This window comes from Ylistrum balloti, unplaced genomic scaffold (genome assembly GCF_031769215.1).
Source record: "Ylistrum balloti isolate Yb309-2 unplaced genomic scaffold, AGI_CSIRO_Ybal_v1 Utg369730, whole genome shotgun sequence".
Classification (NCBI taxonomy): domain Eukaryota; kingdom Metazoa; phylum Mollusca; class Bivalvia; order Pectinida; family Pectinidae; genus Ylistrum; species Ylistrum balloti.
Genome location: NW_026781945.1, coordinates 2,465,745 through 2,491,290, shown reverse-complemented (window position 1 = coordinate 2,491,290; position 25,546 = coordinate 2,465,745). Strand labels below are relative to the sequence as shown.

The following is a 25,546-nucleotide window of genomic DNA, read 5'->3' as shown; positions in this document are numbered from 1 at the left end:
ACAAAAAAGAATATACCTAGTATTTAGATATTACTGTTAAGTGTAAATAGTAATACTATATGTACAATTTTTCATTAAGGTGGAGATGAAGGAGAAGATGCTGTTGATGCATATGAAATGATGCCAGAAGTGGACATACTAGCTCAACTTCCAAAAGATTACTACGACAAAGTGGTAAGTTCTAATCCAAGTTGGAGTTACGATATATGGTATTCCGTAAATTTCTGCGTATAATGCACACTTTTTTAAGCTAAAACTGTTGTGTCAAAAAGGGGGGTGCGCTCTATACGCAGGAACATGCCATTCTTGGGGTTAATGTATTCCTTCAATGAGTGAAATGAAGGAGGGTTTGTTCACTTTCTATAAAGGAGATTCAAGCTTACCATAACATCATTGTGTTTCTTGTTACACTTTTTAATAAAAAATGCATCAGAAGTCATAATTGTAAATTGTTATAAAAGACAAAAAAAATTTCAGAATTTTGGCAAAATCAAAACATTTAACAATTTCATAAGAAAAGATTTAAAAATCTAATTTTAGCCTTCTTGTCTGTTTTATTTCTCACAGTTTAAGAAGGAGGAAGATATGCTATGTTATGTAGATATACATTGTTTTACTTTTGCTTTACTTTCATTCTGATCGCTATTCAAATTGCCCTATGTTGTGGTCTGTTCGTCTGTCTGTCTGTCTGTAAACAAATTTCATATGTATGTTCCCTTCGGTCTCTACTTCTTTTGCCTGTTTGATTTTGAGTAAATAAAGACCATACCGTGGGTGCCAAGATCCCTCTGGGATCTCTTGTTTACAAAGTATGGTAGGATGACAATAAAAGATGTGTCAAACATAAGTCTGATTACAACACTTCTGCAGTTTGTACAACATGATATATGTAAAACCTTAAAATTGCAAAGTCAGTTTTCCTCAGCGTGTCATTTTTTTTTTCTTTTTTGTATATGTAGGAAGCTAAAAAATGGCAGGAACGTAAAGAAGTGCTGGAAGCTCTCCAGAAGCTGACTGAGAATCAGCGCATTGCAAATGGAGATTTTGGTGGTTTGGTGAAGACTTTGATTAAAGTAGGTTTATTCTGTGTGAAGATTCCTTCCTTGGGGTCATAGTGTACAATTGAGCCTGTAACGTAATTTATCATAAATAAAAGATAAAGTAAATGAGATTTGAGCACATGAAAAAGATTTCTCTCCTAGAATGATTATTTTCATAGTTATTGATTGAACATAACTTCAATACTTTTTATTTGACAGGTGGTTGGTAAAGATACAAATGTAATGTTAGTCGCCATTGGTGCCAAATGCATGGCAGGAATTGCCAAAGGTCTCCGCAAGAAATATTCACCCTATGCTTTAAATGTAAGTAATAGTAGTTACACACATGAATTTTGATTTTAAACTTTGGCACTTCAGAGTAACATTGATCTTATGCTATAACTTTGATCTTATACTATTGAAGTGACAAGTATAAGCATAGTAACCTGAGCTAGTAGTATCATCATAGTGACAGTAACCAGTAGTATCAAGTAACCTTAGCTAGTAGTAAAATCATAGTGACAGTAACCAGTAGTATCAAGTAACCTGAGCTGGTAGTATCATCATAGTGACAGTAACCAGTAGTATCAAGTAACCTGAGCTAGTAGTATCATCATAGTGACAGTAACCAGTAGTATCAAGTAACCTGAGCTAGTAGTATCATCATAGTGACAGTAACCAGTAGTATCAATATAGCAACATGGAGTTTTAGTATCACCATGGTAACATGAGCCAGTATTGTCACCAGAGTAACATTGATTAGTAGTGAAAGCATAGTAAAAGCGTCAGTAGAGGCAACATAGTAACCCTGACATAATATAAACCAGTAGTGTCACCATAGTAACATTGACATAACAATAACCAATGGTGTTACCTTAGTAACACTGACATGGTAAAATTGATCACATGAACCAGTAGTTTCACCATAGTAACATGGACATTGATCACATGAACCAGTAGTGTTACCATAGTAACATTGACATTGATCACATGAACCAGTAGTGTTGCCATAGTAACATTGACATTGATCACATGAACCAGTAGTGTTGCCATAGTAACCTTGACATTGATCACATGAACCAGTAGTGTTGCCATAGTAACCTTGACATTGATCACATGAACCAGTAGTGTTACCATAGTAACATTGACATTGTAACATTAACCAGTATAATCCTGTAGTGATAAAGTAACTGATATGATCTTCATGTTACTGTGACTTGAACATTGCCCTGTTTTACAGATGTGTTTTTTAGGTCACCAGTACTATATGCAGAAATTGCTTAACAATTGTTTCACATGTGTTTCTTAGTATATTGAAATGATACATAATGAATACTCAGTTTCAGTAACAAATATTTGTGCAAAATATTGACCAAACAATGCCCCCCTTTTTTTTTGCAGACAATACAAGTTATCTTAGAGAAATTTAAGGAGAAGAAACAGACGGTGGTCGTAGCACTTCGCGAGGCTGCTGATGCTGCTTTTATTAGTGTAAGTAGTCCAGTCTGTTAACTGGGCTGTTATTGTTGGTCAACACACTATCTTTAGCACAGAAAATTGAATGTGCTCATATTTCTTTGGAAGTATTTTGTGACTCCCAGTTTCTATATGTATTTCAAAAGTACAAAATCATATATCTGGAACATGCAATTTGTCATTGTTTCTAGTGCCTTAGGGTGGTTTTAGAATTAAATGTATGGAGAAGTTGGGCTTTTTGTAGGTGGTTGGGAAAACACTAAAATGCATTTTATGTGTGATTTGTGCCAATACAAATTGAATTATATAGGTGACTGGTTAAATGTGAACACCAAAAAATGTTGGGATAAACTTGGTACAGAAAATCAGATTTTGTGGGTCAAACAATTCATTTGTTTGGATTTGTAAAGAGATTGAATTAAATCATTAATTTATTCTTCCAAAGTGCATAGGTTCCCGATCCAAGTATTAAAGGGAAATAACTCGTGTTGGTTTTGAAACTCTCGTTGGATGCAAGAACTAAAGCAGCTTTGAAAAAAATGGTGAACGAAAACTAGAGTATACACCAGGTGGCCACATGGCTTGGCCAAAATGGCCTGGAATCCTTAATGGGGACATTCGTTACTAAGCATTCATGTCAGCTTTAGTCAAGCTGACTTATGGTATACAAGCAATACAACATCATATCAGTATAATTTAGGGGACTTGCCACAAGCATGTTTGGTTTTTACCTGGATTAGACATAACGAGAAAATGATGACGTCATGTAAAATAAATAAAGTAAAAATGTTATATAATGATTACTTGTATCCACTGCATTCCTTTGAAACTTCCAGTATACGTATGGTAGCTAGTAAATTGAAAATTTCCAAGTTTGAAATGTGTGGAGATATTTTTTTTTTTTTTCATTTTGAAACATTTATATTTGGTTTGATTATGCATGCAGAAATAGGAAATATTCAGTGATCATTATCATAGTTTGGGAAAATATACTGACATTTTTATATAAATTTTTTTGAAAAAACTGACAATGTTTTTGCTCGGGAAAGCAACGTGTATTTGGCTATGAAAAAGGAGCAGCACAATGAATTTTGTGGGTGTCGTGTTAACATGAAAGTAAAATTCTGTTGGGGTTGCTTGAACTAACCCATTCAATTGTGTGGGTTATTGCATTTGGCAAAAAAATCTGTTGTGTATATGCTTGGGTATTTAAATGAATTTTATTGTATGGGTGTTTGGGGTAAAAACTAAGTGCCTCCTGAACACTCCTCACACAGTTAATTCTGCTACAGCCCTAACCCTATAGATACTTGATTAACTGGTAATACATTTTGTGTTTCAATACATCTAACTTATGCATAGCACTAAAGTGTATTTGTTAAGATGATGCCCTCTTTGTTACAGTCATCGTTGGATGCTATTTCTGAAGACATTGTGACAGCCTTAGAAAACAAGAACCCTTCTATCAAAGCAGAGTCTGCCTATTTGCTTTCCAGATGTTTTGGCAAGTCAACTCTCAGCACCTTGCCCAAGAAATTACTGAAGCTGTTTTGTTCTTGCCTGCTGAAGGTATTTAATGCTGCACAGCATGCATTTTGTTTCAGCACTCATAAATTGGAATGAAATGATAATTTTTCATTTTCTTGACTTAAAAATTTTTTAATTACCGTAGAGCATACCTTACAGTAACATCAGAACTTCACTCTCATATTCTCAGTTATCATGTGAATGATATCCTTTAGTATGCATTTAAGTGTAAAATTAAATGAAATTCTGTATCTGTGTCACTGAACCAGTTGCTTTGATTTTAATATGATTTTGTTGTGATTTAGACGGCAAATGACACTGCCCCTGAAGTACGTGAGCGTTCATATGAAGCCCTGGGGATGGCTATGAAGGTTGTATCAGAAAAACACATTGCACCATTTCTGGTGGATGTTGATGCCATCAAAATGCAAAAGGTAAGACAACATTGAACTACTTGAAAGCTCTATAGAGAATGGACCTGGAAAAGGCAAAAATAGATTGTATTTTCAGTAATAGTTCTTAGTCTGTGTTTACAACCATTGTGTTACAATGTAAGGGTCAATCATTTTTACAGAAACCAATAGAAATTTTTGTTGGAAATACCCTTATACTACCCTACTCATGATGTGGAATGTGAATGGTGGTTGAATTATATGTAAAATACTTCTACAATGTTAAGTCTAAGACTTCATCAAATAATATACAAATGAACTTGTAACTGTTTACACTATCAGATGTGATGTATTTAAGACCACTATCAATGTCACAAGAGAAAACCTGTTATAGACATGAGTGGTTTATGTACAATAGATTCAGGAGTGCTGTGAGGCATCTGTCCTCCTCACTATCTATGGAGAACCTCGGAGTGGAGGCGCAGCTGCTGCACCTAAACCCAAAAAGGAGGAACCGAAACCAGTCCAGAGACCTAGTACTGCCCCAGCTAAATCAAGTGTAAGTTTATATCTCACAGTCTGTTTTAGTTTACTGTGTAATAAGGTATTTATCATGTTCAGTTTCAAAGATAATGTAAAACACTAATGTACTAAAATGTGTGTAAGGGACACTTCTTTAGTAAAGTGATCGTACTTGTACTAGCACATTTTTTCACTTCAAAAAGTTCAAAATTTTTCAATAGAAATAACTAATCGCATTCTTACCTACTACAGTGTATAGTCAACTGTTGTTAGTAAAAGATAAAATACTCAGATTTACTGTTGACCCATTCTCTCTTAGAATTGAATTAATATATTGGGTAGTTGTATATTTAAAAATTACGTAAAGATTGGAATTCATTAAATTATAATCTTACTGCTGTCTTACCTTGTGTTTTCAGTCTGCCCCATCTAAACCAGCAGCTAGTAAAGGAGGGGTGAGTAACATGATATTCCAACATGTCAATTTCTTAATAATAAAAATGGAGAACGGTTCATTATCATAAGAAATGAACATTCTTTAAAAAAAATTTGATAAAAATGATAGAAAACTTCTTAACTGGATTTCGTTGTTTTTCAATATTTACAGTAAAAACATTGTTGAATATTACTGTAAAACATTGTTGAATATTACTGTAAAACATTGTTGAATATTACTGTAAAAAATTGTTGAATATTACTGTAAAACATTGTTGAATATTACTGTAAAAAATTGTTGAATATTACTGTAAAACATTCTTAAAACATTGTTGAATATTAAAAAAATTGTTGAATTTGATAAAAAACATTGTTGAATATTACTGTAAAAAATTGTTGAATATTACTGTAAAACATTGTTGAATATTACTGTAAAACATTGTTGAATATTACTGTAAAACATTGTTGAATATTACTGTAAAACATTGTTGAATATTACTGTAAAAACATTGTTGAATATTACTGTAAAACATTGTTGAATATTACTGTTACAGCCACCAAAAAAGAAAGCACCTGCAAAATCAGCTGCCAAAGGCAAGGACAAAAAGGGAGGTGCTGCAGAGGGGAGCAATGAGTTCACTGAAAATGCCTTGTCGGTAAGGAACAAGTTTTCTATAGAAAATTATTAATGTAGTGAAGTAACCACTTATTACACATGATAATGTGTATGTTATGTAATATGGTGATGTTGTTGGTCTGAAAAAATCTTAATATTTCAATATACAGTTATACTGTGATAGCATGTTTTGTAAAAATAAGACATTTTCAGCTACAGCTTGATGTGTTGAACAGACCTACTATTAGCTGATGTATCCTGTTTTAATACCCATTTAGATTGAGATTTATTGTGTGTGATATCCTTTACAGGATGAGGCTGTAGAGGAGAAAGCAACAGCAACATTGTCTGCAGAGACTGTGGCCCAGTTATCAAGCTCAAACTGGAAGGAGAGGTTAGCTGGTATGGAGAAAGTAGCATCGGTGAGGTCTTCATATGTTATTATTCTGTATTAGATTTATGTTGAATTGAAAAGTGTTTTCTGGTTTAATTTATATCTAAATCTGTTAATTGCTTATATTTACACATTAGCTATATTTCTGAGTTTTTTGTGCATAACTAGAACATATCTGATTATCTGTTTGTAATTGACTTAAATTGATGTCTTCTTATCAATAGTTGAAAATGAGCACACCACTTTATGTCTCGAAAGTAATAACTGACCATCAAACGTTATTGCTTCATCTGACATTTACTTTATCTGCATAGGTTGCAATCTTAGAAAATAAATGTTAAAGGTGGATGAATTTGAATTTAATTTTATGCTTATTAAAATGATATGAGAAGAAAAATAATTATAATGTGAATTTTCTGTGGTGCCATTCTAGACATTGAAAGGTTTAAGTAGAGAGTCGATACCAGGACAGGCGCTGCTGAGAACTGTTTGTAAGAAACCAGGACTCAAAGATACCAACTTCCAGGTAAGCTATCAATCAGATCTCCTCAATCATTTTCTAACATGATGAATTAATGGTAGATATACTTTGGTAACATTCCATCTAAATGAGAATATTCCATTTTGGTTCTTCCAGGTTAGTATTCCATCCAAGCACAGAGATTCTATTTTGTAGAATGTATTATGATTTTATGTTTTTAATTAATATCTATCTCATTTGTCCCCAAATATCATCAACAGTAATAGGTACAATATAATTAGCCTGTTAAGACTGCAGAAAATGTAACATGGACTGAGACCATTGTTGATAGATATTGTATCTGCAGCATTTGTGAGGGTAGTTACTGACAGAATTCGTGAATAAGTTAAACCTACACAGGATATTTCAAAGAAGTGGTGATTGCACAACTTACTTGCCAAACCAGGAGACCTAATTGGTGTGGAAGTATTATAATACTATTATGAATTATTGGTTTCCATTATATTCACATCTGCTTTCAAAACTTCTGTCTTTGTCCTTTTCAGGTTTTAAAGATTCGTGTAGAGGTAGTTGGATATTTAGCCAAAAATGCCAACTTTTCACGCATTTCATCAGAGTATTGCCTATCAGACCTAGTTGACAAAGCAGGTGATGTGAAGAATGGTTCGGCAGTTCAGGAATCACTAAGCTGTATAGCGGAAGCCTTGTCTCTGGACTTTGTAGGCAGGGAGGTATGTTACTTGTAGCTTAGATGGTGTTACTTGACATTGTATAAGATTGATAGTTTAAATGTAGCAAAATTGCCTCAACATGTTGTAAACAAAGAAATAGTTTAGGTATACTACAGACTGTCATAGTGTAAAGCTTCATTTTTAGATAGATCTAAGGTAGTCTGTTTATAATTCTTTGAAACAGTTAGTAATAAAGTATTTAAGACACTTGTAGGACCATTACATTGTTATTTCATAGTAGGTTGTCTGATGTGATTCATATTTTCTAACAAATTTTGATTTAGGTGATGAAACTGGCATCTGAGCAGAAAAATCCAAAGAACAATTCTGAGTGTATGAATTGGTTGGGGAATGCAATAAAGGAGTTTGGCTTCAAGTAAGAACAATTATTTTTCATATCAGATTTGTCAAATGTTGTGTTTGGTGTATGTGTGGATACATATGAGTCTTTTTTTTTTTTTATTCTTTTTTTACCAGAAATTCATTCATAAGATGAAACATTTAAAACTTGCTAAATGAAAAATTTATCTCATTATCTCTTTGTTTGATTGACCTGAAGGAATAGATGGATTTTGAATAATTTGATTATCATTTTTATCTGAAGGTAATAAATGGGTCAGCTGTTAGAGAAATAAAGATACTGTAAACTGCTAGTTCTTTTGGATGTAAAAGCATTACTCATTTCACACATTAAGATTATTGATGTAAATGTACATATTTTCCATTGGTTTTAACTTGGCGTCTTGTTTCAGAATAAATGCTAAGCCTTTGGTAGCACTGATAAAGAAAGCTTTTGGAGCTACTAACCCGGTAAGTTTTGTTGTTGTTATAACATGCCTCTTCATTCAAGTCCCACATTCGTATGACGGGAGGGAATCGCAGACTGGAACTAATATTATTTATGATGTCCAATGAAATAAGATGTTACAAATGTGTCTGGTTTCTATAGTCTGTCTCCACAGATTAACTATTTCTGACCAGTTTAAACTTCCATTAATCATTGCCATCCATTATGTTTATGGTGATACTGGAAATTTTAATTACGGACAAAGATAGTATGACAATAGCTGAATTCTGATTGGTTGATGGTGTCTGAAGGCTAAAGCCATGCTACTGTTTTGACGCTACTTAGTGGAGAGAGGGTGTATGATAAAGTCATTGGGTCATTCCTTGTACATAACTTGTATACAAGATAACTTACAAGATAACTTATGAATTAAGATTAAGTTCACAGTCTGTACATATGTTATACACCTAATGAATATTTGGTGAGTATTAGTAAAAATTGTCAGGGTAAAACTCACTCTGATCATGTCTGGAAATTTTCTGTTTACTGATCAACATGTAAAATGGAATCTGATCAGATGGGGTGAAAAGGATATGTTTACATGGGCTCACTTTGTCACTATGTCAGGATAGCATTCCAGGAGTAAATGGAGAGTGGAACCTTTGTTCTACATTTCATATTGGAATATAGTAAAGATAATTACAGTTCTAAATAAATTTAAGGCTTTCGTTACAATGCAATTTTCTTTTCATCATTAGATTCCAATAACAGTCATTTTTAATGAAAATAGATCATTTTGAAACCATTTGTAAGGAATGTTTCTATGAAAAATGCTGCTGGGTCTATTATGGTCTTTTCTGTTGGTTTATAGGCTGTTAGAACGTCGGCCATTAACTTGGTAGGTGTTATGTACCTGTACATGGGTCAGGCAGTCCGTACATGTTTTGAAGATGAGAAAGCAGCTCTTCTTCAACAGATCGATGCCGAGATTGAAAAGGTATGTTGAAAAGTAGTGGGAACGATATGTGCTATCTTAACTGCAGTATGTAAGACAGGATCAGTGTTTAAACATTTAAAAGAGAAAGGTGTTCTAGGAAGCTGATAATGAATAATTAATCAGTCACAGGTTGACTTAATTTTGACCGTGTTGTGATTAGTTGTGTAAGTTTTAATGTGAGAATAATTCACATGTGAACAGAATGAAGATGTTAAGCTATGATGAGAGTAGCTTTGTAAAGTTTCATGCAAGATTTGTTAACAGGTGAAAGGAGAGAAGCCCCCTGCCCCTACTAGAGGTCCTGTTATACCTCCAGGGGGCGAGGAGGAGGATGAAGAAGATGAAGAAGGTGGTGAGACAGAGGAAAGCGGTATGGCTGACCTCATACCAAGGAATGATGTGGGGTAGGTTGTAAATCTACATTGGAATATACATAAACATTATTTTAGCCTTTGAGTAGGTTGTAAATCTATATTGGAATATACAGAAACAATATTTTAGCCTTGGAGTAGGTTGTAAATCTATATTGGAATATACAGAAACAATATTTTAGCCTTGGAGTAGGTTGTAAATCTACATTTGGATATAGAGAAACAATATCATGGCCTTAAGATCAGGGTTCCTTTCTTTTTAAACATCAGCAAAAACTATTCTGAACATTATTTTTTTCAATTATGTTCAGAATAGTGTTTCTAATGTTTGCTCAGTTTGTGTTTTGGGAATCAGTTTAATTGCTAGATGTATGTAGTGCCCTGATTCCATTCATTATATAGTATTAAAACATGAAAAGTACTTATTATGTGATTCTATGCAAGCTTTTTAAATTCAGTGTACGGGTGAGTTTAAATCTTCACATAAAACGACAAAATCTTTACCATGATCATTTTTTCTCATACCATTGTAAAGATTAAATGACAAAGTTCAGTTTGTCAAATACTACTACTTCAAAAGAAAAACATGTGAAGTCACCATTATATAACACAGAATTTTGTGCTGATTTATCTATTATTGTATGTGTAGCCTAGTATTTCATAAACATGAGTGTATTTATACTGTAAAAAAATAAATGTTTTTTAGAGAGAAATTTACACCAGAACTGATGGCAGAAATGGCTGATAAAAACTGGAAGATAAGGAAGGAAGCCTTGGAAAAAGTGGCAGCCATTTTGAATGAAGCCAAATTCATTAAAGCCAATCTTGGTCCCCTTCCCGAGTCAATCAAACTCCGCCTAGGGGACTCTAACAAAGTGTTGGTACGTTGCTTTGTTGTTTAAATTTCTAAATGAATGTTTGGTAGTCCTCCAAACCAAGGGAGTAGTAAGTGTCCAAATATTGTACTGGTAGGTCACCTCTAACAAACTGAGTTCAGACAGTTTGAGTCCTAACAATACACTCTTATGTCACCTCATCTCCCCCCAACAAACTACTGGTAGTGAACATCCTAGCCAAGTATTGGTAAGTCACTTCATCCTCTCTACGAACTGTCAGTACTTCATGTCCTAGTTAAGCACTAGTGGGTCACCTTATCCTTTCAACAAACTTTCAGTGGTTCATGTCCTAAGAAAGCACTTACAGTGGAGTCCTTATTCATTGGCTGTATTATTCAGCACAGAAGAGCCAATATAAGTAGATTTATAAAATTTTTGTGTTTCTATTGAAAAAAGAATTCTGTAAGGATGCTGCGATTTACTCTCTTTCCAGATTTTGCCCACTTTTCACTGATTTTCAGTATTTGGATGACATGTACATTGCAAGGATAAACTTTCATTTTTTAGGTGTTAAATGTAATGAAACCTTTACATATCATACTTATTATTTCTGCTCAATTTTTACAGGTGAACATGACAATTGCTATTTGTTTAACTTTGGCCAAAAACATGGGACCTCACTGCAAGCATCACATCCGAGTTATAGGGCCTGCACTTATTAGCTGTCTTGGAGACAGTAAGGTAAAGTATCTTCTTCAAAGGTTTGTCAGCTGAACTCTGTGTAAAAGAAAATTGTGTCACATGACTCTGCATCACCTGACTCACTGTCACATGACTCTGTTATCTCGGATCAATGATTAATGATATAACTTTTTATAAGGAAGATGTATTCAAATTATCATTTTGTGATGTGAACGGTTGCATAATTACACACTGCACAATGTTTCAAGCAGTGTTAAGCATTTTGTAGTTTTTGTCATAGAGTAAAAAAGTATGAATGTACCTTTTTTATAAAAGCCTTTTTTTTCAATGTATCAACAATATAATATTCTTCCCGAAAAAGTACTATAGGTGATTTACATACACTTTTAACACCATTATTTTCAGTCATATGCGACTTCTAAAAATTAGACTGAATTTTACAATTATTTCTTTTAGCCTGCACTGAGGGCCGCCGCAGTGGGAGCACTCAATGCCTGGGTGGAACATTGTAACTTGGTACCCTTAGTAGAAGTAGAAGCTATACTAGATGCACTGCGACTGGAGAACCCCAACCTAAGACAGGAGGTGAGTTCCATCTGCAGTCCATGTGTAGACAACAAATGAGTTTTGAGGTGAAGGTGAACTTTTAGAGTATTTCCTGACCAGTGATTGTTATACTATTTCATTTTATCCCATTCTTTCATATCAGTGTACACAACTTTGTTTCCTTTGTAGATGAATTGAAATGTGAAATTGATGCCATGTGAATTTTTAAACAAAAAGAAATTTTGTAGTTCTACACCTGCAATGTTTTATTTGTCCACAGTTACTGGGTTGGTTAACTGAGAGGCTACCAAACCACAAACAACTACCACCAGAGTTTAAACAATGTGTACCACTTTTGTTAAACTGCCTGGAAGATAGGAACGGGGATGTGAGGAAGAAGGCACAGGATGCACTCGTACCATTTATGATCCATGTGGGTTATGAAAGCATGTTTAAGGCAACATCAAAAATGAAGGTACATAATTATCTTAGTTGTTTTAATTTTGCTATATTTGTGGTCATTAAACATGGCAGAAAATTAAATACCCAGTGAACATTTTACAGTGAATTGAAGTCTTGAAAATTTGGTGTTATCATCTCTGTATTGGATACCAATGAATCAACATGCACAAACATGAACCAGGGACAGTTGCAAAATATTAGCCTCACAAAATCAAACAACTGTACAGTAACAAGGAACAAGTAACTTGTTTTTTTCAAAACTCTCCTTTGACTTCCCATTAATTAAGTTATCAGACATAATGTGCATTAGCATAGTTTGGTATATTTTTATGAAGAAACCCCTGATAGTAAGATAATTGACCTTGACAGCCCGGATCCAAGGACACAATTCTGGCATTGCTAGAAAAGGCAAAAGGAAACCTCCCTGCCAAGCCACAGAAAGCTAAGAAAGCTGCAGCACCAGTGAAAGCCAGTTCTCCAGAAAGTTATGATGAGCCTGATACCAAGCCAAGCCGACCACTGTCCACAGCTTCACAAGAAAGTGTTCCTGAGAGCAAGCCTGCGACAGGAAAAACTGTCCGCGGCAAGGCAAAGAGTGTAAGCAATTAATTAAAATAAGAAATGTTGTGATAAAGTTCTTAGTTGAAAGTAAAAAAAAATCTGTATATACACTGTAAATATCAGAGATTTCTTTCAATGTTACTTGATACCTTTATGTGTAAGACAATTAATGCATCTATATAGCTGTTCTCAGCTGTTGGGACCTAGAACATCTAAGCTGCAAGGATATGATTGCTTCAAGTAAAAGCATCAAGTAAAAACAGTTGCTCACATTTCTCTATTTTTTGTCTGTTGTGTGTCAATATGTTAAATGAAGCAAAATAAAGATCATTTGGTAAGATGTTTTCAGTCATCGCTATTTAGAAAAGGAAGGGAAGAAAAGAAACTGCTGAAAAGCAAAGTAGCAGAATGATTTTGATTGTTTCCTGTTTTGGGGTAGGCTCCAACAACAAGTAAGAAAAAGAAGGAAGAAGAAGATATGGGGCCTCCGATGAACACCACAGTAGCCAAAGAGCAGCGTTTCAAAGATGAAAAGAACATGAAGGTAGGTGTTACACATAATGTAGAACTATACACAGGAAAATCATTGTAGAACTAGACACACAGGACACTTCACAGGAAACATAGTAGAACTATACACAGGAAAATCATTGTAGAACTAGACACACAGGACACTTCACAGGAAACATAGTAGAACTATACACAGGAAAATCATTGTAGAACTAGACACACAGGACACTTCACAGGAAACATAGTAGAACTATACACAGGAAAATCATTGTAGAACTAGACACACAGGACACTTCACAGGAAACATAGTAGAACTATACACAGGAAAATCATTGTAGAACTAGACACACAGGACACTTCACAGGAAACATAGTAGAACTATACACAGGAAAATCATTGTAGAACTAGACACACAGGACACTTCACAGGAAACATAGTAGAACTATACACAGGAAAATCATTGTAGAACTAGACACACAGGACACTTCACAGGAAACACAGTAGAACTGTACACACAACACTTATTGTAGAATTATACACAGGAAACACTAGAATTATACAAATGAAACTTACTGTAGAACTGTACACTGGAAATGCACTGTAGAACTATATACAGGGAACTTACTATAGAATTGTACACCAGAATTTTTCTGTAGAACTGTACACAAGAAACTTGCTGTAGAATTACATACAACTGTACACACAAAATACTTGTAATTTGTGGAATTATAAGGAAAGAAGTTTCTGACAGGAAACACTAGAATTAGGTACAAGAGAGGTCCTATATCTGTGTATACACAAACTAGTAGAAACATGTACACTGAGAAATGTACACAACAGTATAGGAGACATATCATGGCTTTGGCACATAGAATTGTACACCAGAATTTTTCTGTAGAATTGTACACAAGAAGTTTTCACTGGCCAGGCATTACAGGAGATGTCAACTTTTGCCTTTAAGGTATTTCAAAAGAAATATGTAATTTGTGGATTAGCTTGCAAGGAACTAGAGAGATGCCTCTTATTGAAGAACCATTCCAGAGAGTGGCAGGTTAAAAGAGAGGTCCTATATCGTGTGTATACACAAACTAGAGGAAACATATACTAAGGAAGTGATTACGCAGAAGGTACCACAACAGTATAGGAGACAGGTCATGGCTTTGGCACATGGTTTACCTCATAGGAGGCCACCTTCGGAACTTTTGAAGACCATTGATAGAATCTCGTCAAGTTTTCACTGGCCAGGCATTACAGGAGATGTCACACGGTTTTGCCAATCATATGGTATTTGCCAAAAGACTATACCGAGAGGACGGATTACCAAGGTACCACTAGGAGAGATGCCTCTTATTGAAGAACCATTCCAGAGAGTGGCAGTGGATCTGATAGGACCCATACACTCTATTTCAGAGGACAAGAATCGGTATATACAAACTGTAGTCAATTACGCTACAAGGTACCCCGAAAACGACATACCAACACGTGCTCGATCTTAGAAATAAACTTGAAGAGACCTGCAAGATTGCAAGAGAGAGCCTGAGTTCTGCACAAGAGGCATACAAGCGTCATTAAGACAAAAAGGCAAGACAGGCATCTGGAGGTCGGACAACAGGTACTTGTATTATTACTGACAGACCATAACAAGTTACTGCTGCAATGGAAAGGACCGTATGATGTAGTAGAGGTCATCAACCAGATGGACTACAAAGTGAATGTCTGTGGTAAAGAAAAGGTCTACCACATCAACATGTTAAAGAGGTATATTACGAGAGAGCAGGGTGATGCAGCATCGGCAGAACAGCGAGAAATACAACTTCCTCAAAAGAATGCTGGGATAGCAGTCATTGAATCGGATGACACAGATGACGTTGGAGCAGTAGATGATGAGCATTTATTCGAGCTTGGAAATTTATCCGGAGTTGAAACATACAAGGATGTAGTTGTAAGTAAAGAACTGACAAGAGATCAGCGTAAACAAGTGAACAACTTACTAGAGGAGTTCCAGGATATATTTACAGACACGCCAAGTACGACTCACTTGCAAGAGCACCGTATAGAGACGACAACAGATGCTCCTGTTCGGATGAAACCTTACTCAATTCCATATGCAAAGAAGGAAGAAATTCACGAGGAAGTAAGGAAGATGATAGACATGGGGATTGTTGAACGATCGACCTCTCCTTACTGCGCACCTATTGTCGTTGTCAAGAAAAAGGACAACACCAACAGAGTATGTGTGGATTATCGACGTTTAAATGCGATAACAAGATTTGATCCAGAGCCCATGGGTGAAAGAAAGGATCCTAACCGGACTTAAAAAAAGATGTCTTCTTTTCGAAATTTGATCTAACAAAGGGATACTGGCAAATTCCTGTTGCGGAAGCATCACGTCATATGACAGCATTTGTGACAGATGAGGGATGTTACCAGTTTCGTAAAGTACAATTTGGATTGGTGAACTCTGGTGCAACGTTTAACCGAATGATGCGAAAAATGCTAGATGGAAGCCAGAACATTGATCATTATGTCGATGACATTCTTGGACACACCCAAACATGGAATGAGCATCTGAACACTCTCAGAGACTTGCTTACGCAGATAAGGACTGACCATTCGCCCGTCAAAGTGCATGATTGGATTCAGATCAATACGATTTGTTGGACATACGGTTGGCAGAGGACATGTTGCCATGGAAACAGACAAACTGGAAAGGGTCAGGGACGCAGAGTGACCAAGAACTAAGAAGCAAGTCAGATCCTTCTTAGGCCTAGCGGGCTACTACTGCAAGTTTGTGCCTAACTTGGCAGATGTTGCTTCACCGTTGACAGACCTTACCAAAAAGGGACGACCGACAAATGTCGATTGGGGACCACCACAGGAGAGAGCGTTCAAGCGACTGAAAGATCTGTTGACCGATGCTCCAGTTTTGCGACTGTCCGATCTATCAAAATCATTTGTTGTTCAGGCAGATGTGTCCGATATTGGTATTGGGGATGTTCTCATGCAAAAGCAAAGCGATGGATTGTTTCCTGTTGCTTACGCCAGTAAGAAACTACTTGCTAGGGAGAGAAATTACTCGGTTTTTGAGCGGGAATGTCTAGCAATAGTGTTTTCAATTAGGAAGTTTCAGATGTATTTGTATGGTAGAGAATTTACATTGCAAACAGACCATGCTCCCCTCATGTATATTCAGAAGAGCAAAATAGAGAGTCCAAAAATCATGAGATGGGCACTTTTCCTTCAAACTTACAAGTTTAGAATTGAAGTGGTGAAAGGCTCTGAAAACGTTTGTGCAGACTACCTGAGTAGGCAGTAGATTTCTTTCCTGAGATTTGTTCGTAAGTTGGCAATTCATATAGTTATAGGTGACATTACTGGGTAAGAGTATTGTGATATTTATTTCCATTAGAGTAGAAAATATACAAGTGTATTTTCTTTAAATGGGGGGTTGTCAAAATAAATATGTAACATAATTCTGATTTATATATGTGTGTGCACTATAAAGAAGAAAAGGACACCGCATGTTTTAGTATATGTAAGCAACTACATAAGATGACTTAGTAGTGCGCACCCTTCTAAAAAGTGTTAAGAGTTATGTCCCCTGGAAGGAACGTCAGCTTGGGGGAGAACGTGCAAGAGGAGAAGAAGGGAATGTTTTTCACCGGAAAGGAAACCACGGAAAGGCATCATGGTCATTTATGAACTGTAAGTCAAAGTCAGACATGCATCGTGATAATGAACAATCGTGTGACGTGAAAGTGAACTGTACACACATACCGTGACATTACAAAGGCCGTTCTCAGTTTCTGTATGATTGTGTATGTGCCACACACGTGTTGCAGTGTTAACCGTGTAATCAATGATGTGTTGTTGATTTTAATATAGTGTTGTTATCAAAACCAAGCCTTTGTGATTTGTATATGCAGCGAAAGCACCGATACCCGAGGAAAGATCCCGAAAGAAAAAAAAAATAAACATAAAATTTGTCGCACTTGACACTGTAGAACATAAACTTGTAAACAAGAAAACTTACTGCATAGCTATTCAAAGTGAAGGTATTGAGAAGTTATACATAAGAAAGTTCCCTTTACTGTAAAATTAAACACCAAAAACTTCTGGTTACTGTGTGTGACATTATAAGAAAGACGCATCCCTTCACTACAATGTTATAAACTTGACACATCCCTTCACTACATCGTTATAAACTTGACACATCCCTTCACTACAATGTTATAGACTTAACACATCCCTTCACTACAAGGTTATAGACTTGACACATACCTTCACTACAATGTTATAAATGTGACACATCCCTTCACTACAATGTTATAAACTTGACACATCCCTTCACTACAATGTTATAAACTTGACACATCCCTTCATTACAATGTTATAAATGTGACACTTCACTGTAAAGTAATTAACAAGATCACCTGAGGTCAATTTATTATATAAGAAGTCCTTATGCTGTCTTTATCTATTGTTGTGCATTGTTCATGGTGGTTATGTCTTCTGTAAATTTGTGTGTTTTAGGTTTTAAAATGGAACTTTATTGAAGTGCGTGGAGAATATATTGAACAGTTACGAACACAGATGGAAAAGAACTTCAGCAAAAGTATGATAGATTTGCTTTTCCATTCAGACTTCAAACGTCACACCCAGGCCATTGAAATCCTTATCAAGGTAATTATCAAACGTCACTCCAAGGCTATAGAAATTCTTCAAAAGGTAATTGTCACATGTCACACTTGGGCGTTAAATATTCTCTAAGACTAAGATCAAGGTAAACTGGTTGCTATAACAGACAAAAATATATTTATTTCTTATTCGTAAATCTGATTATAATATCTATATTATTTGTTGTGGTGGACATGCATGAATTCTTTTCTTTATGCCACAGTGTTTGGACAGCCAACACGATGCAACAATGGTGAACCTGGACATTATCTTGAAGTGGTTTACCATCCGTTTCTTTGACACAAACCCTAGTATGTTGAACAAGGCACTGGAGTATCTACGTCTACTCTTCACCATGTTATCTGAGGAGGACTACCACCTAGCCGAGTATGAGGCAACCTCCTTCATCCCCTATCTTGTTATAAAAGTGAGTAAAAGCTTCTACTCTTTTAGTGTATTCACTATCTTTTGGTTTTTATAATTTCTTTTATTCTACATACATTAATGAAATTGATCAACATATTTTAGTTTCATGCACTGATTATAATAAGGCATATTGTCATACCTTCAGAGTCATCAGTTTTCTATTAAAAAAGAATATTTGCTAAATTTAAAATAGGATTTTTGATGCAAAGCAGTTTTGTAAATCCATCAAAACTTCGATTTTTGGAAGGCCAAACATTACATTTTTAAAAAGTTGATAAGTCTTTAAGGATAACTTTGAAAGTTTTTCTTTTTCTGGATCAGAGATTTATGCAATTATTGTAGGTGGGAGACTCGAAAGATGGCGTAAGACGAGATGTTCGTGTTCTCTTCAAACTGCTTCACAAAGTCTATCCAGCTAGCAAGACCTTTAGCTACCTCATCGATGGTTTGAAATCCAAAAATTCCAAGCAACGCATGGGTAGGTGTCTATAACCTACTGGCTTTCCTATGCCGCCTCTGTTTTTAAGGACGAATATATGGTGTTACCCATATCTGTTCCATCCCGTTGTGGTTTGCATGGGAGTGGGAGCATGCTTCATGATTTGTTAATTTATATAAAAGATTGAAGTGATCAGTGTGTGTGATTTATTTTAAGGGTAATTATAAGTTTTTGAGGAGAATGATAGGGACATTTCTGTAAGTTTTCATTCATATTTGTTCTTAGTAGACTCGGCTATTGTTGATGATATAACGTTTCAATAACTATTTTAAGTTAATGAATCACTGCAAGTTCCTTATTTTGAATCTTGGGAAATTATCTGTTATGAAAGATGATTGATATATTTGTTTTGTTTGTCACAGAGTGCTTGGAGGAGTTAGGAAGCCTAATTGAGGCATATGGCATCACGATTTGTCAGCCATCACCAGGGCAAGCACTCAAAACTATCAGTGGCCAGATTGGTAACCGTGACAATGGTGTTAGAAATGCAGCTCTCAATGCTACAGTTGTGGCTCACACTATCCTAGGAGACAATCTGTACAAGTATACAGGATCAGTAAGTATTAGTACAGCTGTCACAACAACTATACTTAACATGTTAGCTGTTCTAGACTTCCAACTTGTACCGTACTGCGCTGTTCATCATCTGTTTTGTATCAACTTTTTATTTTGAATAATTCCTTCTGATTAACAAAAAGCCCTAGATTTAGATTTTACAAGTAGCTTTCTTGGATGAAGCACAGCAATTTTTATGAAACGAAATGACCTTAACCTTAATTCAAGGTCATGAGAGTCAAATTTCCAAAATCAAAAGGTCTGGAATAATGATGTAGGGTCCTTGGATGAATCCAGACAAAGTTTGTTGAAATAAATCCAGAATCCAAGCACACAAGGTGAATATAACAGTCCAAAACTCCATCAGGCGAGGCTCACAGATGAATGTAACAATCCAGTAGGCTGTGCATCAGCGATGAATGTAACAATCCAGTAGGCTTTGCGTCAGCGATGAATGTAACAATCCAGTAGGCTGTGCGTCAGCGATGAATGTAACAATCCAGTAGGCTGTGCGTCAGCGATGAATGTAACAATCCAGTAGGCTGTGCGTCGGCGATGAATGTAACAATCCAGTAGGCTTTGCGTCGGCGATGAATGTAACAATCCAGTAGGCTTTGCGTCGGCGATGAATGTAACAATCCAGTAGGCTGTGCGTCAGCGATGAATGTAACAATCCAGTAGGCTGTGCGTCAGCGATGAATGTAACAATCCAGTAGGCTGTGCGTCAGCGATGAATGTAACAATCCAGTAGGCTGTGCGTCAGCGATGAATGTAACAATCCAGCAGGCTTTGCGTCAGCGATGAATGTAACAATCCAGAAGGCTGTGCGTCAGCGATGAATGTAACAATCCAGTAGGCTGTGCGTCAGCGATGAATGTAACAATCCAGGAGGCTGTGCGTCAGCGATGAATGTAACAATCCAGCAGGCTGTGCGTCAGCGATGAATGTAACAATCCAGGAGGCTGTGCGTCAGCGATGAATGTAACAATCCAGTAGGCTGTGCGTCAGCGATGAATGTAACAATCCAGTAGGCTGTGCGTCAGCGATGAATGTAACAATCCAGTAGGCTGTGCGTCAGTTTTTTACCAATCAGAAGCCTGAATTGTCGTCATAGATTGAAGAATTATTGACCTGTTTTGGCTTTTGGAAATATCACTTTCTCCGGCTAATAATTATTGACCTTAAAACAGGCCAGTAATTGTATATTACAGTATAGTAGCTAAATTTCAGGGAACTAATATTTTGTGGTTTGGGTAAGTTCACAGGTATCAAATTTCACATATGTCTGTGGACTAGTGTTTCAGGCATAACATATATTGTCTGGAATTTTCATTCACTGTGGAAATGTCTGCTAGGTACTTAATTATTGTGCTATCTTTACGCACTGCCAATATAGTTAAATCCCTCCTGAGTATAACCAGTTAGCCTTAGTATTTTAAATTGGTAAGTTATTAAGTCAGGTTTTTTTATAGTTTCATTTAGACCCCCTTTGGAGATCAATGATGTGAAATGTAAATGTTATGTATAAAGGATATAGTACAAGGTGAGCAATACAGACACATTGGTCCTCTTGTGACTGAATGAACACATTTCACCAAGGATCTTCTCTCCAATTTGTTTTGTTTAGGTGGTAGTGTTGGTTGACCTTGGTGTTTATCCTGTAGTGTTGGCTGACCTTGGTGTTTATCCTGTAGTGTTGGTTGACCTTGGTGTTTATCCTGTAGTGTTGGCTGACCTTGGTGTTTATCCTGTAGTGTTGGCTGACCTTGGTGTTTATCATGTAGTGTTGGCTGACCTTGGTGTTTATCCTGTAGTGTTGGCTGACCTTGGTGTTTATCCTTTAGTGTTGGCTGACCTTGGTGTTTATCCTGTAGTGTTGGCTGACCTTGGTGTTTATCCTGTAGTGTTGGCTGACCTTGGTGTTTATCCTGTAGTGTTGGCTGACCTTGGTGTTTATCATGTAGTGTTGGCTGACCTTGGTGTTTATCCTGTAGTGTTGGCTGACCTTGGTGTTTATCATGTAGTGTTGGCTGACCTTGGTGTTTATCCTGTAGTGTTGGCTGACCTTGGTGTTTATCCTGTAGTGTTGGCTGACCTTGGTGTTTATCATGTAGTGTTGGCTGACCTTGGTGTTTATCCTATAGTGTTGGCTGACCTTGGTGTTTATCCTGTAGTGTTGGCTGACCTTGGTGTTTATCCTGTAGTGTTGGCTGACCTTGGTGTTTATCCTATAGTGTTGGCTGGTCTTGGTGTTTATTCTGTGATTTTGGCTGACTTTGGTTTAAAGTTCAATCCTGCCATTACTGATACTGTGTTATTTTGATCCCTAACAGCTGAATGACAAAGACCAGGACCTACTAGATGAGAGGATTAAGAGGTCGCTGAAGAATAAGTCTGCTCAGCCACAAAAGGTCCAGGAGGAACCGCGCCCTAGAACTGCCCCTCAGCAACCACAAAGATCTGCTTCTCAGTATGTACAGTGTATCTCTGAATTTATAGTTTTTTGTTTTAAAGATATTGATCACCATGGAATCTTCTAGAATCTGAAACATTACAGTACTACTTGGTAAAATGTAATGTACTGGACAGATAATATTGATGTAACTATTGTATCTTGTTGAAGCTTGTAACTAAACTGGTTGTTAATCATTCCAATCATACACTAGAGTGACTCTTGTACCACTTACCAGCTCATAGCCTGAAGTCTTCAGTTTGTGGACTCTTGTACCACTTACCAGCTCATAGCCTGTAGTCTTCAGTTTGTAGACTCTTGTACCACTTACCAGCTCATAGCCTGTAGTCTTCAGTTTGTAGACTCTTGTACCACTTACCAGTTCATAGCCTGTAGTCTTCAGTTTTACATATTATGTTAGTAAAGAACTTTAAGATATGGAAAATCTATATTTATGAATCTGGAAAACTCCAGCCTACCTGTCTTGGTTTTTATGAAGTTGGAAAACTCCAGCCTACCTGTCTTGGTTTTTATGGAGTTGGAAAACTCCAGTCTACCTGTCTTGGTTTATGACCTCAGAAAACTATCTTGAACTACTTGTATTTGACAGAGCCACAATACAGAGACCAGGTACTGCCATTCCAAAGTCTGCCTCATCCAACTCGGTCAAGAAATTTGCTATTGAGATAGAAGATGACCGGACATCACAGCCAGAGGTCCCAAAACTCATTCAGTATGATTTGGAGGAGATTTTTCAGCCAGTCAAATTGCCCCCTACTATCAAGTAAGACTTTTACTGATGTAGAACTGATGTTTACTAATGTAGACATTAAGACACATACTGATGTAGGGCCTATTTCATTAAAAGTACTTCAAATTTAGCATAATACATTATGCATACATAAACCATGTAGCAAAACATATTTAGTGTAAAGCATTTTCCCTTCAAAGTATTGAGCATAACACATTTTGCGTAATGCATTTCGTGTAATGCATTTTGCATAAAACATTCAGAACAATGCATTATGAATAAAGTATTAAAAGTATAATGCAAAATAAACAAATAGCAACAACTCGTAACATTTATATGTAGTCGATATGATAACATAAACCAGTAAAACATTACTCTCAAAAAAACTTCACATATATTCTGATAACTTTATGCTATCTTGAAAAGAATTTTGCAATCAGTCTTTTGTATTTGTCATAAAGCAATCGGTAGAAAGATTTCACATGTTTCCCATATCAACCAGCCCCTGGTTATTGAGTAAGACCACCTGCATGTTATATAACTTTATCTCAGATATTACCCAGTCTATCTGATTGGTATCAGAGTTTTCGATAATTGTAGAACTGTCTATTTTGGTGATTTTTTTTGTAAAGAGTAGGAAAGCATGAAAAGTGACAATCTTATTTGATAAAATCTTGATAGGCCATTTATAATATAGAGTGAATTTGATTAGAAGGAGTTCACAATGAAATATGTTAAAATTGGCGAAAAGGATTCATAGTTCCATTTCTCCTCTTTTTTAAAAGCCGTAACAGACCACCTTCTCCATCTTTGAGGATGGCCAAATCTACTGATGCAGCCACCACAATCAGCATGGTCATCTCACAGATCACCAGTGCAGACATCACTTTGTGTATACAGGCCCTTGCTCAGGTATGTAGGTTACCATGTATAGTCACAGGTATGTAGGTTACCATATATAGTCACAGGTATGTAGGTTACCATATATAGTCACAGGTATGTAGGTTACCATATATAGTCACAGGTATGTAGGTTACCTTATATATAGTCACAGGTATGTAGGTTACCTTATATATAGTCCTAGGTATGTAGGTTACCATATATAGTCACAGGTATGTAGGTTACCTTATATATAGTCCTAGGTATGTAGGTTACCTTATATATAGTCCTAGGTATGTAGGTAATGCTTGATTGTGAAGGGATTCACAAGTTTGTAGATTATTGAAAAGATTCATAAGTGTATAGTTTGTTGAAGGGATTCACTGGTATGTGGGTTATTAAAGGGATTCACTGGTATGTGGGTTATTAAAGGGATTCAGTGGTATTTGGGTTATTGTAAAGATGTGATGGATGTTGCAGATTGATGAGGTCCTGAAGGAGGAAGGTCGAGCTGAGGTTATGGTTAATCATGTAGACCAGCTGCTCTTGTCAATGTCCATGCAACTTAAGATGGTTTACTCGACCCACATGGGCAGCAAGTCAACAGCCAAAGACAACGTCATACGTCTATACAGATGTCTGCTGGGAACTCTCCTGGCTGTAAGTACAGGTGTCGTATGTTTGTTAAGGTGTCGTATGTCTGTACAGGCGTCATATGACTGTACAGGTGTCATATGTCTGTACAGGTGTCTGCTGGGAACTCTCCTGGCTGTAAGTACAAGTCAGCACATCAGAACAACATCATATGTCTGTACAGGTTTTATATGTCTGTACAGGTGTCATACGTCTATACAGATGTCTGCTTGGAACGCTCCTGGCTGTAAGTATTGGTATTGTAGCATACTTGCTAGATTTTATCACAATCTTTTCAGTCTTATCATTTTACAGTTGTTACATTTTGTTTTGATTGCAGTTGTTCCAAAACCCCAGCCTTTCTGCCAAGGCCTCAAAGGACATTCTTAAGGATCTTATAAACAATCTAGTCACCATCCTTCTGGATAACAGACTAGGTGAGCTGGAGGAGGGGGCCCAGGTTGTCCGGTCGGTCAATGTCATGGTGGTCAAGATCGTGGAGAAAGCTGACCATACTTCTATTATGAGGTAATGTCAAATTGTTGTTATATCTTTGTTTGAACCTTTAATATCTGACGTAAAATAGAAGATAATTTATGACACACCTAACAATTGAACAATTTTCTTATTGAAAATGATGCAAGGTTGTTGTTTTATATTACAGTGCCTTGATCAGATTGCTACAGGACTGTGTAGCCAGTGAGATTTGCTCGGGGAAGTTTTTGGAATTGATCATGAAGGTATAGTATACTATCATCTTCAGCCATTTTATCTTCAAGATTACAATAAATCCAGCATACCTGTTCATATCAAGTCAACAGTTATTCAATATGTTTTATATATCTTGAAAATTTAGTAGCCTTGATGAAGGATCTTGCTTTAAGACATGTAAAAAAGGATGCACTTTTTTTAAGATTATGTATTTCAGAGTATTAAGCCTATGATTTTGAGTAATTATGTAATGTGATATAAATATTAAGCAATGGTTTGTTGTAGTGTTTGTGGAAGATTGTCCGAATGTTACCTGAGATCATCAACGACATCAACTTGGATTGTATATTACTGGATATACACATGTTTATGACCGCTTTTCCTGGCTCCACATGGAAGTCACGGCCCAATGACTTGCCAATACGGACAATCAGAACCATTCTGCATTCCATCAGTAAACTGCAGGGAGCTGCGGTAAGTGACGACTTGTGTTGTCATCGAAGGGTACTAATTGCATGACTTGCAGTTTTTAAAGTATAAATCTGTATACAGTAAAAGTTTCTGTATAGGTAAATTC

At 36.2% G+C, this 25,546-nt stretch overlaps 1 protein-coding gene across 1 annotated transcript in view; it reads left to right on the top strand.

Annotated features, from left to right (window-relative positions):
• Nucleotides 1-25,546, top strand: part of LOC132565686 (cytoskeleton-associated protein 5-like) — a 46,839-nt gene that overhangs the window by 10,184 nt on the left and 11,109 nt on the right. Inside the window, exons 7-39 of the mRNA XM_060230381.1 lie at nt 80-174; nt 960-1,073; nt 1,260-1,364; nt 2,442-2,531; nt 3,921-4,085; nt 4,349-4,477; nt 4,854-4,994; nt 5,377-5,412; nt 5,947-6,048; nt 6,320-6,430; nt 6,836-6,928; nt 7,429-7,614; nt 7,899-7,990; nt 8,367-8,424; nt 9,273-9,398; nt 9,663-9,802; nt 10,476-10,650; nt 11,233-11,346; nt 11,764-11,892; nt 12,134-12,328; nt 12,685-12,912; nt 13,316-13,420; nt 17,920-18,069; nt 18,287-18,490; nt 18,832-18,967; nt 19,351-19,544; nt 21,877-22,013; nt 22,606-22,779; nt 23,532-23,658; nt 24,106-24,285; nt 24,599-24,786; nt 24,923-24,998; nt 25,255-25,443. Coding sequence (XP_060086364.1) covers nt 80-174; nt 960-1,073; nt 1,260-1,364; nt 2,442-2,531; nt 3,921-4,085; nt 4,349-4,477; nt 4,854-4,994; nt 5,377-5,412; nt 5,947-6,048; nt 6,320-6,430; nt 6,836-6,928; nt 7,429-7,614; nt 7,899-7,990; nt 8,367-8,424; nt 9,273-9,398; nt 9,663-9,802; nt 10,476-10,650; nt 11,233-11,346; nt 11,764-11,892; nt 12,134-12,328; nt 12,685-12,912; nt 13,316-13,420; nt 17,920-18,069; nt 18,287-18,490; nt 18,832-18,967; nt 19,351-19,544; nt 21,877-22,013; nt 22,606-22,779; nt 23,532-23,658; nt 24,106-24,285; nt 24,599-24,786; nt 24,923-24,998; nt 25,255-25,443 — 4,484 coding nt within the window. The remainder of the gene's footprint in view (nt 1-79; nt 175-959; nt 1,074-1,259; nt 1,365-2,441; nt 2,532-3,920; nt 4,086-4,348; nt 4,478-4,853; nt 4,995-5,376; nt 5,413-5,946; nt 6,049-6,319; nt 6,431-6,835; nt 6,929-7,428; nt 7,615-7,898; nt 7,991-8,366; nt 8,425-9,272; nt 9,399-9,662; nt 9,803-10,475; nt 10,651-11,232; nt 11,347-11,763; nt 11,893-12,133; nt 12,329-12,684; nt 12,913-13,315; nt 13,421-17,919; nt 18,070-18,286; nt 18,491-18,831; nt 18,968-19,350; nt 19,545-21,876; nt 22,014-22,605; nt 22,780-23,531; nt 23,659-24,105; nt 24,286-24,598; nt 24,787-24,922; nt 24,999-25,254; nt 25,444-25,546) is intronic.